At 55.1% G+C, this 13,874-nt stretch overlaps 5 protein-coding genes across 5 annotated transcripts; 3 read left to right on the top strand and 2 right to left on the bottom strand.

Moving 5' to 3' along the window:
- Positions 1-1,313: 1,313 nt before the first annotated feature.
- On the top strand, positions 1,314-2,146 carry PUNSTDRAFT_75870 (uncharacterized protein; the record flags this gene model as incomplete). Its single annotated transcript, XM_007388066.1, has 3 exons — positions 1,314-1,784; positions 1,841-1,917; positions 1,963-2,146. Coding segments are annotated over 3 exons (732 nt in total), but the record flags the coding sequence as incomplete, so codon positions are not given.
- A 411-nt stretch (positions 2,147-2,557) lies between these two features.
- Positions 2,558-3,280, top strand: PUNSTDRAFT_122754 (uncharacterized protein). The gene is made up of 2 exons (XM_007388065.1): positions 2,558-2,567; positions 2,643-3,280. The coding sequence occupies exon 2, from the start codon at positions 2,764-2,766 to the stop codon at positions 2,992-2,994; it is 231 nt and encodes a 76-aa protein (XP_007388127.1). The 5' UTR covers positions 2,558-2,567; positions 2,643-2,763; the 3' UTR covers positions 2,995-3,280.
- A 413-nt stretch (positions 3,281-3,693) lies between these two features.
- Positions 3,694-4,357, top strand: PUNSTDRAFT_138378 (uncharacterized protein; the record flags this gene model as incomplete). The annotated part of the gene is made up of 2 exons (XM_007388064.1): positions 3,694-3,861; positions 3,908-4,357. The coding sequence occupies 2 exons, from the start codon at positions 3,694-3,696 to the stop codon at positions 4,355-4,357; spliced, it is 618 nt and encodes a 205-aa protein (XP_007388126.1).
- Positions 4,358-7,141: 2,784 nt separating this feature from the next.
- Positions 7,142-9,893, bottom strand: PUNSTDRAFT_108095 (Metallo-dependent phosphatase). The gene is made up of 11 exons (XM_007388063.1): positions 9,527-9,893; positions 9,302-9,466; positions 9,215-9,240; positions 9,050-9,148; positions 8,847-8,958; positions 8,644-8,789; positions 8,521-8,578; positions 8,348-8,462; positions 7,994-8,286; positions 7,593-7,923; positions 7,142-7,532 (listed from the first exon to the last, which is right to left on the bottom strand). Exons 1-11 carry the CDS (start codon positions 9,687-9,689, stop codon positions 7,277-7,279), a joined length of 1,764 nt encoding a protein of 587 aa, XP_007388125.1. The 5' UTR covers positions 9,690-9,893; the 3' UTR covers positions 7,142-7,276.
- A 521-nt stretch (positions 9,894-10,414) lies between these two features.
- Positions 10,415-13,450, bottom strand: PUNSTDRAFT_138376 (acetylglutamate kinase ARG6; the record flags this gene model as incomplete). Its single annotated transcript, XM_007388062.1, has 6 exons — positions 10,415-11,097; positions 11,186-11,397; positions 11,458-12,422; positions 12,478-12,869; positions 12,953-13,238; positions 13,298-13,450. 6 exons carry the CDS (start codon positions 13,448-13,450, stop codon positions 10,415-10,417), a joined length of 2,691 nt encoding a protein of 896 aa, XP_007388124.1.
- Positions 13,451-13,874: the final 424 nt, after the last annotated feature.

The following is a 13,874-nucleotide window of genomic DNA, read 5'->3' as shown; positions in this document are numbered from 1 at the left end:
GGATGCTGAGGGAGCGTCGGGGCGGGATGCTAAGCGAACGTCGGGCGGGATGCTAAGCGAACGTCGGGCAGGATGCTAAGCGAACGACTGGGCGGAGGCGGAGGCGGAGGCGGAGGCGGAGGCAGAGGCTAAGCGAACGACGGGCGGGGAAGTGAGCGTCAGGGATTTATTCCCACGTCTCCCATCCATATTCAACGCCATGCTAGGCGCTTCGGCAGCTATTCTCCGATTGCCCTGACTAAGGAAGCCTCGGATGCAGTACATTAGCCGGCCAATAGCCGCGTCAATGTGCGATCAATGCTACCCCAATCGCCCGTCGTGCAAAAAAACGGCTAAATAGCCGTGGTATACGACAAGCCCGTCCCCGGCTATTAGCCGCGACTGTTGCGCAAAACTAGATGCCACCGCTGCCAACTCCTAGACGTATACCGACAGACAGTCAATCTGCTACCTCGCATCGCATTTCTGGGCCTTCACCTTCACTCACGCCTACTTTCGCTGCAGGCCGGTCAGACCGTGGCCTTGGATGGAGCATGTCACGCCCTTGCCATGTCAGCTCCACAAACGGCGATAGAGATTCTTGAGCAGGGTCGCGCCGTTTTCTGGACGCACATATTGCGGTTGCGATCCCCGTTCGATGATGTTCCTGCCGAGTTGCGTGAAAGCTTAGTGTCGTTGGCTCGACAGCTAGAACGCAACGGCGGCACCGCCCAGGGCAATGACGAGTCGGAGTTGGGGCGACGGGCTATGGAAGCAGAACTAGCTTTGAGAAGGCGGCAGAGCGAAGAATTTGCCTCACTTCTCGGGAAAGTGCGTAGCATACCAGGCCTGGAGCGTTTCCTCCTCCCGGATGAGTACTCCCAGCTGGTGAAGGCAGTGTGCAAGGGACCCTTGGTCATTCTCCTATCCGGCAGCTCGGGCTGTCATGCTGTCATCCTTAGGTCCTCCGGCGAACCCATTGATATTCCTCTTGGGCGAGTTGTGGATTCCTGGCTCGTGGAATCGAGCTCGGCATGGCGCTCGTTGGCTACTGAAGCGAGATCGATCCTGAGAGATCGCCTCAAACTGTCGAAAACGGCCGATCGGCGGAAAGCTCCGCACACGAAGGCCAACGCGATTCTGCGACACTTGTGGGTGGAGGTGGTAATGCCAGTCATATTAGCTCTAGAAATCTCGGTATGAGTCTCCGTCTTCACCTCAATAGTGAAGCTAAACTTACGAATACGTAGCCCAGCGCAGGTAAAGACCGCCCCCGCATATGGTGGTGTGCCACCGGCCATTTCGCGCATCTTCCTATCCACGCCGCGGGTGCCGATGAGGAATGGTGCTCCGACTACATGGTATCCTCTTATACGCCGACCATCGGTGCTCTTCTGTCCGCGAGACAGGCGTATACGCCAATCCACCGGAGTAAGATGCGTGCTTTGGTGGCCGCGGTACCACGATCTTCCCTGCCTCGATGGGCTGATCTACTTTCCACGCGCGACGAAGTGGGTATCGTCCGAGATGCTCTACCAGAAGGAGTGGTCATACCTCTGTACCCGGAAGACGATGCCTTGACGGGAGATGGTGGCGGAATGAGGGCCGAGACGCTGCTCGAGAACCTTCCCCAGGCGAACATTCTACACCTTGCGTGCCATGGTCATCAGAATGCGGAAGATCCTCTCAAAAGCGGGTTCGTCATGCGGGACGAAATGTTGACGATTGAAAGGTTGACGATGATGCCGCTACCGAACGCGTTCTTGGGTTTCTTGAGTGCATGCGAGACTGCAAAAGGAGATAAGGTCAGTAGATAGTTCTGACTATTCTAAACTAGCCTGAATTGGACACACCTCTGTAGAAACAACCGGATCAAATCATTCACCTGGCCGCTACAATGTTGTTTGCTGGCTTCAAGAGCGTGATTGCAACGCTGTGGTACGTCCGCTAGCTTCATAGTATACCCCATCTCATTATGAACAGGTCTATGGAGGATGTCGATGGGCCGCTCATCGCCAAGTCGGTGTATCGGGACATATTCGATGGTGACAAGGAGTATATCGATCCAGACGACGTCGCATACGCACTCGATAGAGCAGTGCAGGCGCTGCGTAGAACTCATCCCGATCCATGTCGGTGGGCTCCATACATTCATCTTGGTATATGATTCGTATTTCGCAGGTATCTCATACGTAGACAGCTAACAGATGAATTCACTGCATCCGGTTTCATTGAGGTCTCAATACTCTCTATACCACGTATTGAACTCACCCAACCCAGGAGAAGGAAACGTAAGTCCATCGCCATTGTCCATCAGAATGTAGGCGTTACGTGAAGTGGCCGAAGTGGCTGCAGAGAGCAAAGAGTCGAACGTCCGGGACTCCGAAGACAACCTGCGCGGCGGCTTTCCCACTTACGGCGACCTCTCCTCTCTCAATGGCAGCCCTACGTCTCATCTTGTGTCAATGCGAACTTACACTCCACTTGTAGCGCTCATGGACGACTCATGGCGTTGACATGGCCAGCTACCATGATAGATAGGTCGATACATAATGGATTTCGCACTGAACGGGGGTTGCATCCTCTCGGTGCGTCACGTTCGAGGGTACACGACAAAACGAGACTGATGTTCCGTGCCTAACTATGGTCATCCTTCTATGCAGAAACAGACAGTCGCTTTAAGGACTCGCATCTTGGACGCATCGACATCCAGAGTATCTGTGGAAGGGCCAGACAACATGATGTCCACATCGCGCATATCCCATCACATCTACCCGGTTCGTGATGATGTATTCGACTCTTACTCTCTCATTCATCCTCGCCCATACCTGCCGTGCTCCCACCAACCGAGATTGCCGAACCCGACGCGTCCCCATAGACACCTTCGTGAAGGCTTTGTCTCAGGTTTCCCCGCAACCAACTAGGACAAAATCGGGTACCACAGTTCCGAAATCTCCAATCATTCTACTTTACGCTGGCATACGGTGGTCTCCGACCCTAGGGCCGGACTGCTGAAGTACATCCCGCCGACGTTCTCTTTGACTGGCCCGAGGGCCCAAAGACCACGAATTCCCTCGCCGGCAGGGTGAACCTGGTCCGGTATCCTAAGGACGACGGGGAATCTCGGTGGAGAATAAGTCACCCGTAAAAGCTAGCGACCGGATCAACGATATGTGGACCCTGACACAGATGGAAGAATATCTCGAAGATGTCCTCACGCTCAGGCATATGTATGGTTTACCGCATCCTACGGCGGGTCCGACCGCGCTCCTTTGGTCGCTCTATTCGACTTATACGCCGCCTCACCAACGTTCGTCGATGAAGCAGATCGCAAGATTGCAGGCCATTCGGGGATACGAGGGAACACCCCCGTGGTAATATTTGGAAGCAGGTTCCTGACGTAGTCGATAAATTTATCAATGGTCGTGCGTTATAACAATACGGAGCTGTTAATTGATCGAAGTTTAGTAAGAAAAGCGACGTGGACGCTTTACGAGAGAGCATCTCTGCCTCAGCTCCTTTATAGACCGCAGTATTCCTCTGGACAAGCTGTCGGGCCCATCGATCAATCTTTGCAACAATCGAAATCTCCACTTCCTAGTATAATGCATCGCGAAGCAGTTTATTGCAGGCTGAGATCTTTCGGAGAACCACGTGGAATACATATAAAGTCAACACTTCTGCTTGCCGCGACTCAGCCCACGACTTTCGAACATGTCTTCTCCCGATTCCATCCATATCGACCCTCAGCCTAATGTTGTCTACCCTCACACTGTACCTCCCAACAAGTCCATTCTCAAACCCGATCTCAAAAAGTATCCCTGGTTTGAATACGTCATTCCGTCATGGTCGGACAAAGTGGACCGCCTTCCACAGGCGAGCGTTAACATCATTCGAACGCAAGTCTGAGACTCATTGCATCATCTAGGAGGAGGAAGTGATCCTTGACAAGTTTGTTCCATTCGACGAACTGCCGGCAGAGTTTGATGCCTGGTCTGAACCCTTGAAGTACGCTCCGCCGGAGTTTTACTTCGGGTGGCCCATGGACAAGAAGATCTTGCGCAATTATGCGATCAAGAACGGTTTGGCGAGTTTCAAGAAAGGCTTGGCACGTGCAGATGATCCCGATTACGTGGGCGACCTGCTCGAGAATCAGACCGTCTTTGATATCATATGGCACCTCGAGCCCTTGATCAACTTGAAGGTCGAGGAGGTGTACGGTGTACAGGAAGGCCAGGATCGGTTCGGCGGACTGTGGTCACTTTGTGACAACTACACGCCCCCTGACAAGCGTCCCACGGAGGAGACGATTACCAGGCTGCAGCAAGAGTTCGGGTATGAGGAGAGGCCCAAGTGGTACATGACCACGTTTGCGTAGTGTACTTGTCCTTTCCACCGTGGGGCGGTCGTTCATGTGGCAATCGTGGAATAATACATGTCATTCTGCGCATCGATTCTCGTTACTTATGTCCTGATTGAGGTGGTTCCGTCCAGTCCATCGGACCACCCACATCGACTGACGAAGGATGTGAATGGTGATCAACATGCGGCTTGATATCGAGGCAGTGTTCCGCATCGTTGAACTCCGGGTCGAGCTTGAGCGCATAGCGTCTCGATGTATTCGCTGGATCAAAATCCCCCGCTGCAGGACACTGCAGAGAATCGCTGTCTTGCACCGTCACCCGATGCGTGGCCACTTGGATGGGTTGACGAATGTTTTGTATAAAAGTTTGCCGCGTGAAGAGGAATAGTAAGGCATCGCATATCCCTGGAATAAACCAGATGAGTTTGATGTACGATCGTCAGGATCGGCACGAACGTACCGCAGCTCGCAAACATCACCCCTGATAGCGCGTACAGCCAAAACGGTGGAATCCAACCCGCAAGACTACCGATTCTGCAGATCGCCACCGGTGTTATGATGATAGTGTAAACTACACAAAAACGTGAAATGTCAGAGAAGGTCGCATGGGTAGACGAGCAGGTTGCGGACCGACAGGGTACCAGAGGAGTCGCTGAGCCACTTCGATCATATGCTTCGATGTGCCCCACCCATCCACGTCGGACCAGTCTCTGACGGACACTGACTGTAAGACGTGGGATCTTGACGAGCGCAACGAGTCATCTCTGGAGTATCTCATCCATGAGATTAGCGACTGACGCGAGAATGTCTCCGTGTGAATGACGCCCGCGAGCTTCAGGTAAATGAGAGCTATGCAAATGGTAAGTGTGACGTGACGACTCGGAGGGAAAGACAAGTAGAACGTACAGTACATGATGAAAGACGAGAATAAAGCCGTAAAAACCCATGCCTAAATGAAACAATAAAACATTCAGCCATCTCAATGAAAGGTAGGACACCACACCCACCAACAGAAAAGGCACACGTTTGACCTCGTAGCTAGATGATATCCAGCACCACGCACCTACCATACCCGTCATATTAACAGAGCGGCCACAGTGTAGGATTTACCAACCTGAAGGGCCCCAAAACGATCCGTGCATTTTGTGATCTTGCAAAACAAGCGACCCAACAATGGGCATGATAGAAATCCAAGCCCAGAAACCAAGCAATAGCGTCGGTGTAATCCAGGAGGCGGGTCTACGCCGCAGAAACAGTAACCTTTTTGAGAAAATCAATCACTGTTCTAACCTCACTTCGGAGCTCCTCACGAGAAGGTATGAACCGCAAGAGTGAAAGACCTAGGGAAGAGCAAAAACGTGAGCTCGATTTGCTGGGAGAACCATACGGATCGCACCATAACGCGATACCGAGATCCCCAATCTGCAGCATTATGCCTATATGCAAGGAATACTACTCAGCCTGGTATTACGGGACCACTTAGATTCTCACAAGACATACCTTGTGCGTCACATACGTTCCCGAGTGTCATGTTCCCTTGAATGGCCCATCGGAAGTTCATGATGTATGCCGTGCCCTGGATGAAGTCCGACAGAAGCAGAGACATCAGGTATTTGCCCATTTGGCTACCGCCGAAGGTATGGATGCCTTTTGCGAGATCCGAGCGGTGCGCGCGACGCGTGCTACAGTACTTTGAGAGAGGAAGCGATCAAATTGGTGCATGTTGTTCAGCGAGGTTGGAACGAACCAAGACATATCCCAGTAGTGATAGGGTCGAGAGCGATGAAAGAAGTCCCATCACCCCCGCCAACTACGTGCAGACTGAATGATTGTTTATGACAGCAACATGATCATAGCTTACTGCGAGTGCTGCGCGCTGAGCCCCAGTGAACATATCTTCTTGTCGGAACCAATGATCGCGTGTTTTCCTGGAATGCCTGCATATATAAGAAACTGGCACTCCCGGGTGGAGCAGGGTGCGATAGCAATCGGCTTCGTGGCGCTCCAATGGCAATCATGCTCCTGGGCGTACTGTGTAAGTCAATGACCAGCAGACGGTATGAATCTCTGTGCCATTCCGATCGCGAAGTTATGCGTGGGTTCGTAAAGCATCGATCAGGTTAGCCTATGATGATTACTGCAAGGCGGGGCGCAAAGGTTGAAGGACCGACACAAGTGGGACATCACCAGTTGGGTTTGGAATACGGAGAAGTTCAGATCGTACCGCATATGTAGAGCGTACTCGCACCGGCGTGTCAGTGTTCAGGAATAGCGGTGTTCATGAGGTTAATGACATCAAAGGGTAGCTGCGCAAAGGAGTGTACCGGTGGAATACGGTTCTAGTCGCACGCTTTGAACAGATCGAAGTGATAATGGCACACCGTTGCCGAAGGGCGAGGAAGTATGGTGAAACACGTAGAATAGCACCTCTCCGATTCGTCAGATCTTCAGAGCCATTCGCATGCGTCTGTCTACACGGCAAGGGTGAGAGCATTGGAGCCTAGTGAGAATATGGCACTTCCATATCATACGAAACGGTGACAAGCCGGAAATCTTCCAAGCACGGAAAACCGGAATCGGAGTTGAGAATCCCTCGCAGAGCAGGCACGTATCTTAGATGGATGGAGTCCATCCGCGCTTGCGACCTTGCTAATCAAGTATACAGAGCGTCCAGAGCAACGGCCATTTACACGAACCTCTCCTGGTCGAGTGGATGTACGGTACTGAATCATGATGAGTCGATGGTAAGGACGTGGCAGAGCGTGTCGTTGTTTAGGGTGGGCGCAGTTAAGGGTAGGCACGAGATGGCAGCCGCCGAACTGACGCGCTTATCTTCTTTTGGACATCCCTAACGGTACAAAAAGCAATGAAGTGGAAGTACCACGTCCCTACGCACAACACTACGAACAGATTTACAGTCCCCCCCTTCACATATCAGGGCGCCGTATCGTGCCGCCTTAACGCTCTCCGCCTCGTCGACGGCGTTCTGCCCATCGCGATCCTCTCCGCCAATTGTGCCACCTGACCATCCTCGTCTTCCTCGCCCTCCGACACGCCGTGTATAAGCATCTCCGTATTACGCCGGGACATCGACGGCCGCATAGACGGCACAGGCACGAGCGGGAAGTTCGCCGCGGGGTCATCAGCAGACACCTGCGGTAAGCGCTCGTTCGCCAGGTCCACACGGCGTCTATGTCATCAACGCGATCAGATATGCGAGCAAAGATTCAGTACAACGCGAAGCACTTACGCGTCGTCGAAGGTCCGAATATACCGCCGAACCTGGTTGACCTGCACGCCGAGCGCGTTCGTCGGCCGCTCGCCGGAGGGAGCCTCGGGTGCGGCAAGCTCGGACGCGTTCTCGGCCTCCTCTCGAAGGAGCTGGAACAGGCGCTGCATCCGGCCGACGGCAAGGATCTTGTTCTTGATTTGCTGCCGCCGCTGCGCGATCTCGCTCGGCGTGAGCGCGAGGTCGGCGATCGTCCGCGTCTCGTCCTCTGAGCCAGACGAGCCCTCCTCCTCCCCCTCCTCCAGCTCTTCAGCTGAGCACACGCTCAGCACAGCGAGTAGCATCTCCACAACTGTCCACAAGAAAACTGTGCGTCAGACGGGAACAGAGATGGTGAGAGGATGGCAGTGACAGTGACGCACTCTTCGCGCCGACGAACGGCAGGCTCCACGTAAACGCGTCCATGAAGTTCGGGAGCCAGTACGGGTGGCTTGTCCAGTTGTACTGCCGTATCGTGATGTTCTTGTTCGCGTACTTGATGACCGCACCCCGGTTGTGGTACACGTCGAGGTAGTTTGGCGCGGAGAAGATGGTGATCACCGATGGAAATTTCTTGTGCTTGCGGTGCATGGTGTACCCAGCGTCTTGCGCCTCGTGCCCGCGGATGACGCCAAGCACTTGATTTCGGTCGAGGAAGCGACAGACGGCCTCATAACTAAGGCACGGAGAGGTCTTAAGTCAACGAAAACGTTGATAGCGCAAGGCTATGGGCTCACGTGTAAAACCACGAGCACCCTCTTGTTTCGTTGTGCAAGAATAGTTGACCGGCCGCACTCGGTCGTCCCGGTGTTGGTGGTTGTTCATCTTCATGGCCGAAGTTCTCGACGGGATCTGCGCACACGTGGTCAGCATTGCCCGCGCTCCATATTTCTAAGTTTATGGATTGCACCTGCCCACAGCAGATCGCAGAGGAGACCATGAGACCCGGGTTCTTGGAAACGGTCCATCTGGTCACAGGAGATCGAATCAGACATGTTGACCTCGAGGGCATGCAAGTATGAGTAAGGCTCACCCGAGCTATATCCTGGAACGTGTTAAGCTGTGGAGATATTCCTCCGTGCACGCAAAAGAACCGGCCCTCCACCAACGCAGTCACGGGTAATGCGCAAAATGATTTGATACATGCTTCGTACACGCGTTCGGAATACTTGTGTAGACCTGTTCGGATATCAGCACGATATTTCTCGCCAGGTGCCTGTAAAAAATGGAGCGTACATTCGCGTTTGAAAGTGAAATACTCTGTTAGATGCCGACATTCATGGTTTCCGCGCAATAGGAAGAGTTTATGGGGGTACCAGAGTTTCAGCGCATACAAGTACAACAGACACTATCGAGATTCGTTTATGAGCGCGAGGACCACACGTGAAGGGAGGAGACTGAAATCGTAGCGAGAAAAGATCTTCAAGGATGGGACGCACCTCGATACCGAAACAACCACGATCGACATAATCGCCCAGGAAGAGGTAGTTGTTGTCGGCCAGATTGCCACCAACGTCGAACAGCTTCATGAGATCATACTGGGGGAAAGGAATGGATCACATCGCGTAAGGATTCTCCTCGAGGCGATTTCCGGTTCGACGCACGTATTGGCCATGTATATCGCCGCATACTGCGATCCAAAGATTATTCCAGCACACGACGACCGAAGACCGCAACAGTGAGCTACGTACTCGTCACAGGCCCAGGAACGTTCAACATATTCGGCTCCTGCGTCAACACCTCGGTCGCCTCCTCCAATATGTACAAGGCCTGCGCTTCCGTCAGCCGACCTTCGCGAAAGAAGTGCGGCTTGAGGAACTCCAGGTTCGGCATACGCTGGCCCGATTCTCCATAGCCTAAACGAGTCGTAATGAGCGCGAAGATACACAACCTGAGGAACCTGGTAGATGACTTACGCCACAGCTGCTGGTCGGACGGGCTGAACGTCGCCGGCTCGGGCACACTCTTCACCTGCCTCTCGCTGAAGTTCGGCAGAGTTGGGTCCTCATTCTGGGCTCCCGCTTGCCTCTCTTGAATCTGATGGAGCGCGTTCTGATAGTAACTGGTGGGATTCGACATATAGCAACAATAGCAGCGCGAGCAATGATGGTATGCGTCCGGGAAATTTGGTGCGGTCGATCAGAGGTGTACGGAAGTGTACGGAAGACGAACTGAAGAGGGGTATTATAAACAAGAAGCTGAATATCGAATCGAACCGCTTCTGCCCGCAGTGGTGACCGTAACCGCCGTTTCGTGGAGTAGCTCGGTGGAAATGGAACAAAGACACGCGACGGCGTGCGATAACCGGCCGAGACGAGCGCCTAAATCGTTGCCTATCAGCGCCATCGCAGCCAACGAGTGAGGCACGACCATTTGCTGGTCGCGGTTGGCATGAATGATACGGGAGAGCGACGACGGGAGCACGCAGGATGAAGGAGCCGCGTCCGTGGTAAATGCAGTGAGACCGCCGACCGTTATAGCGAACGGTATCAAAGAAGCTGCCGCGAGGCAGCAGAGAGCAATCAGGTTAATTAATAGAGCTCGTGTCATATTTGAACAGTTTACACAGATTTCGGAACAGAGTGTGATCCTCAAGGAGCGGAATTAAGAAAATAATAGTGTGCTGATGATCCATCCAGAAGACGTCCTCTGTGGGCACGGGCAGTGCCCATTATCCCATTCAGACAATCATCCTATGGAACCCTTTTGTTCTCATTTTGTAGGGTGCCAATGAACGTCCTGGTCCCTGTAGCTGCGAATTGAGCCATAGTCAAGCACGTCTTGCAAGAGCACGACTCGCCTCGCTAGTCCAGCGGGATCCCGGCGTACTCATCGTACCCCAGCGCCAAATTCAAGTTCTGCAAGCACTGCGTCGCGGCGCCCTTTAGCAGATTATCCAACCCGCCCACGACAACCGCGCGCTCCCCACCCGCCGCGACCTGCACCCCGCCCAGCACGAACCCGTGCTTATTCTCCACGTCCGCGAGCTCAACCACGCCCTCCTTCTTCATCCTTACCAGCTTCTCCCCCGCGTACCGCTCCTCGTATAGCGCCCACACCTCCTTCGCGCTCACGCTCTTCGCCAGCGGCACGCTCGCCGTCGCGAGTATGCCCGAGAACCACGGCGCGACCGCGGGCGTAAACGCGACCTTGAATTCGCCCGCGTGGTCAGCCGGCAGCAGCGAGGCGAGGTGCCTCCCCGCCTCGCGCTCGTGGATGTGTCCCGTGAGACTGTACGGCCGAATGCCGCCTTTCAGACTCTGCGGCGAGACCTTGGGCAGAGTCGTCGGTCTGCCTTGCTCGTCGGTCGGCCCGCTCACTGTCCCCGCGCCGCTGTACCCCGATATCCCGAACACCGTCGGGAGCACGGCGGGGTGCGAAGGGAGCAGCGGCAGCAGCGGTGCGAGGAGCATCTGTACCGCAGTCGCGTAGCAACCCGGGTTTGAGACCCGCTTCGCCGTCTTCACCTGCTCGCGCGAGTAGAGCTCTATAGAGGAAAAAGAGGAAAATCCGTGGATTCAAGTTCACGTTGAGTCATCTGTCGCTTGTATATTACACGTGGGAAGTAGACGAACCCGGCAGCCCATACGTCCACCCGTCCTCGAACCGGTGGTCAGCGCTCAGATCCACGATCACGCCGCCTTCCTTGCCGTCCTTCGACTTAGCTGCTGCACCGGCGTCAACGGCGTCTACAAAGGGCTTGCACACGCCGTTGGGAAGTGCCATCACCCACGCGTCCACCTCGCCGTCCTTCTCCATCTTCTCGACGTCCTTCACGCTGAGGTCGCTTCACTCAGGGGCGAAACATCGGCCAGAGCCAGAAGCACGAGTGGAGGGCAGAACGCACCTATAGGTCACCTTCGATTTGTTGTAGCCCTCCAGCGAAAAGCCCTTGAGCTGGCGGGACGAGACGTGCGTGAGGTTGATATACGGGTGCTTGTCGAAGAGCGACGTCAAAGCCTGGCCGGTAAACCCCCTCGCGCCGACAAGCGCGACGTTCCTCGTCTTCGTCTCAAAGTTGGGCGGCACGCTCGCCGCCGTCGCGTATCCGCGGCTCGACCCAGGCACCTGCCTCGCCAGCGTCGAGAACGCCTTCGCGCCCCCAATCCCACTCGCCGCCGCGCGATGCGCCTTGGCCGGCCCTACGGGGAGGTACGCGCGCTCGATCCTTCCCTCCTCCTCGAATCCCCTCACGATCTTCTCCACCTCCCCCACGTCGCCCACGCCATACCAGAACAGCCCGCGCCCGCCGCGTATAAAGCTTCCCTCCGCGCGCTCAAAGTGCCACGCCCTGTTCTCGTCATCGCTCGGCGCGGTCCAGAACAGGCGGCGGTGGTCCTTCCGGATCGCATCGAAGACGTTGTCGAGCACGTTGTTCAGCACGCCCGAGCGCGATGCGAACAGGCGGGTCAGGATAGGCACTTTCCCTGGCGGGTGCGAGACGACGGCGAGCGCGTCGAGCGGCTCGTCGCCGTAGATCGTATAGTTGCCCGCGCCGAGCTTCTCGATGCCCTCGAGCACCTTTCCCGGGCTCGTTAGACCCGCGAGCACATCTATGTCCCGCTCCTTGATCACCTCCCGAAGCCGGTCGCGCCCGACCTGGTCGACGGCGCCATGCTTGAAGAGCTTGTATCCCCGGCGGATAAGCGTCCCAGCGCCGGAGTCTGTGAAGAGCTCCTTCTGAAGGGAGGATGCGGAGATGACGGCCACGGAGGAGGAGCGCGGGAGAACGTCCAGAAGCTCCTTGAATTCGCGAAGCTTGAGTTTGGTGCCGTACTTGACCCATGGCTGGCGCATGAGCTCGTCGTATTCCTGTATTCCGTAACGATGAGCATCACACAAAACATAAATGTCTGGTAGAACGTACTTCATCCAAGTTTATGACGTCAAGCTTCTCGCCCGTAACGCCATGGAACAGTCCACCCTTTTCGTTCAGAAATACGATCTTGAGCGGCTCGAACTCCTTCGCAAGTTCGCCGGCCGCAACATCCGCGTTGACGTTGAGAATCTGGCCCTCGGTGGTCTCCGCCAAACTCGTAAGGATCGGCAAAGCCCCGGCACGGATGGATGCCTCTATGGGCCGCCTGTCTATCTTCGTAATCTTGCCCACGAGGTTATATTTGGCGCGATCGAGGTAGTCGGCTTGGAAGACGCCGGAGGTGATAGGGCGAGCACGCGTCCCGAGGCTCTCGAGAGCGGCGACGAGCTTGAGGTTCTCCTCCAGGAACACCCTACGGGCAATCCCGAGTGTTTTCGGGTCTGAAATGCGACGTCAACGGGATCGGATCGGCGTTGTCAGTCTAACCCGGTCTGGTGTAAAGCAGTATAAAATTTCTGCATACCCGTAACACGGATCCCGTCTATGTAGTCGGGCACGACACCCTCTCGCTCAAGGATCTCATTCAGCTGAGGACCCGCGCCGTGCAACACGACCGGATACAGGCCAACGCGGTACAAGAAAGATAAAGCGTGCGCGAGTTCATCGAGTTCGTCCAGGACGGCGCCGCCGATCTTGATAACAGCAAATTTGGCAGGGTTGGAGGGGTGCGACGAGGAAGAGAAGATGCGGAGGTAGCGCTCGACCTCCTTCTTGGTGCCGATGGAGTATAGCAAGCGAGTGATAGTATCCTACGGCCAAACCAACGAGATTAGCGAAAACGGTTCGAAAGCACGCCATCCCGACGCACCCTATCGGTCTGTATAGACGAGCTCGCGCTGTGGATCCCCCGTATAGTCCTCTTCACCACGACCGCGTTGCAGGCTTTCGCGACAGCAGCAGGCTTGGGCACGGCGGCTCGAGAGGCCGTGGCCCTGACCGCCCTCGACGTTGCAGATAGCATCCCGGTGCGCGTCTACGTTGAGGTTTGCGACAGAACTGTCTGCGCGTTCTTCCCGTCCGGTCGAGCAGTATATGTACGTCAGCGTCTAAGATAGCTTGTACGGCCCTGAGCCTGGCTGTGGAAAAACGGAGAGGAGAAACGGGATCGGCATGACTGGGGAGCGCTGACGATGGCTATAAAGGGCTGTAGTCTCGGCCGAGCTTTCCGACCTCCCGACTTGCCTCACATTCTGAACATGAGCGCACTAAGTAAGACTAGAAGAACTCTCGAATGCCTGTGATCAAGACAAACGATCTCCGGGAGAATGGCTGCTAAAGTGCAAATGGGCTGTTAGCGTGCCGAGATTCGCCGGTCGCGCCAGAACATCCCGCATTGCATGCATTCCATAGAACCCCAGTGCCCCAATTTCGACATACCAGGCTGT

Source organism: Punctularia strigosozonata (genome assembly GCF_000264995.1).
Source record: "Punctularia strigosozonata HHB-11173 SS5 unplaced genomic scaffold PUNSTscaffold_16, whole genome shotgun sequence".
In the NCBI taxonomy this organism is placed as follows: Eukaryota; Fungi; Basidiomycota; class Agaricomycetes; order Corticiales; family Punctulariaceae; genus Punctularia; species Punctularia strigosozonata.
The sequence above is the reverse complement of the archived record's forward strand: the minus strand, read 5'-3'. Positions and strand labels throughout refer to the sequence as shown.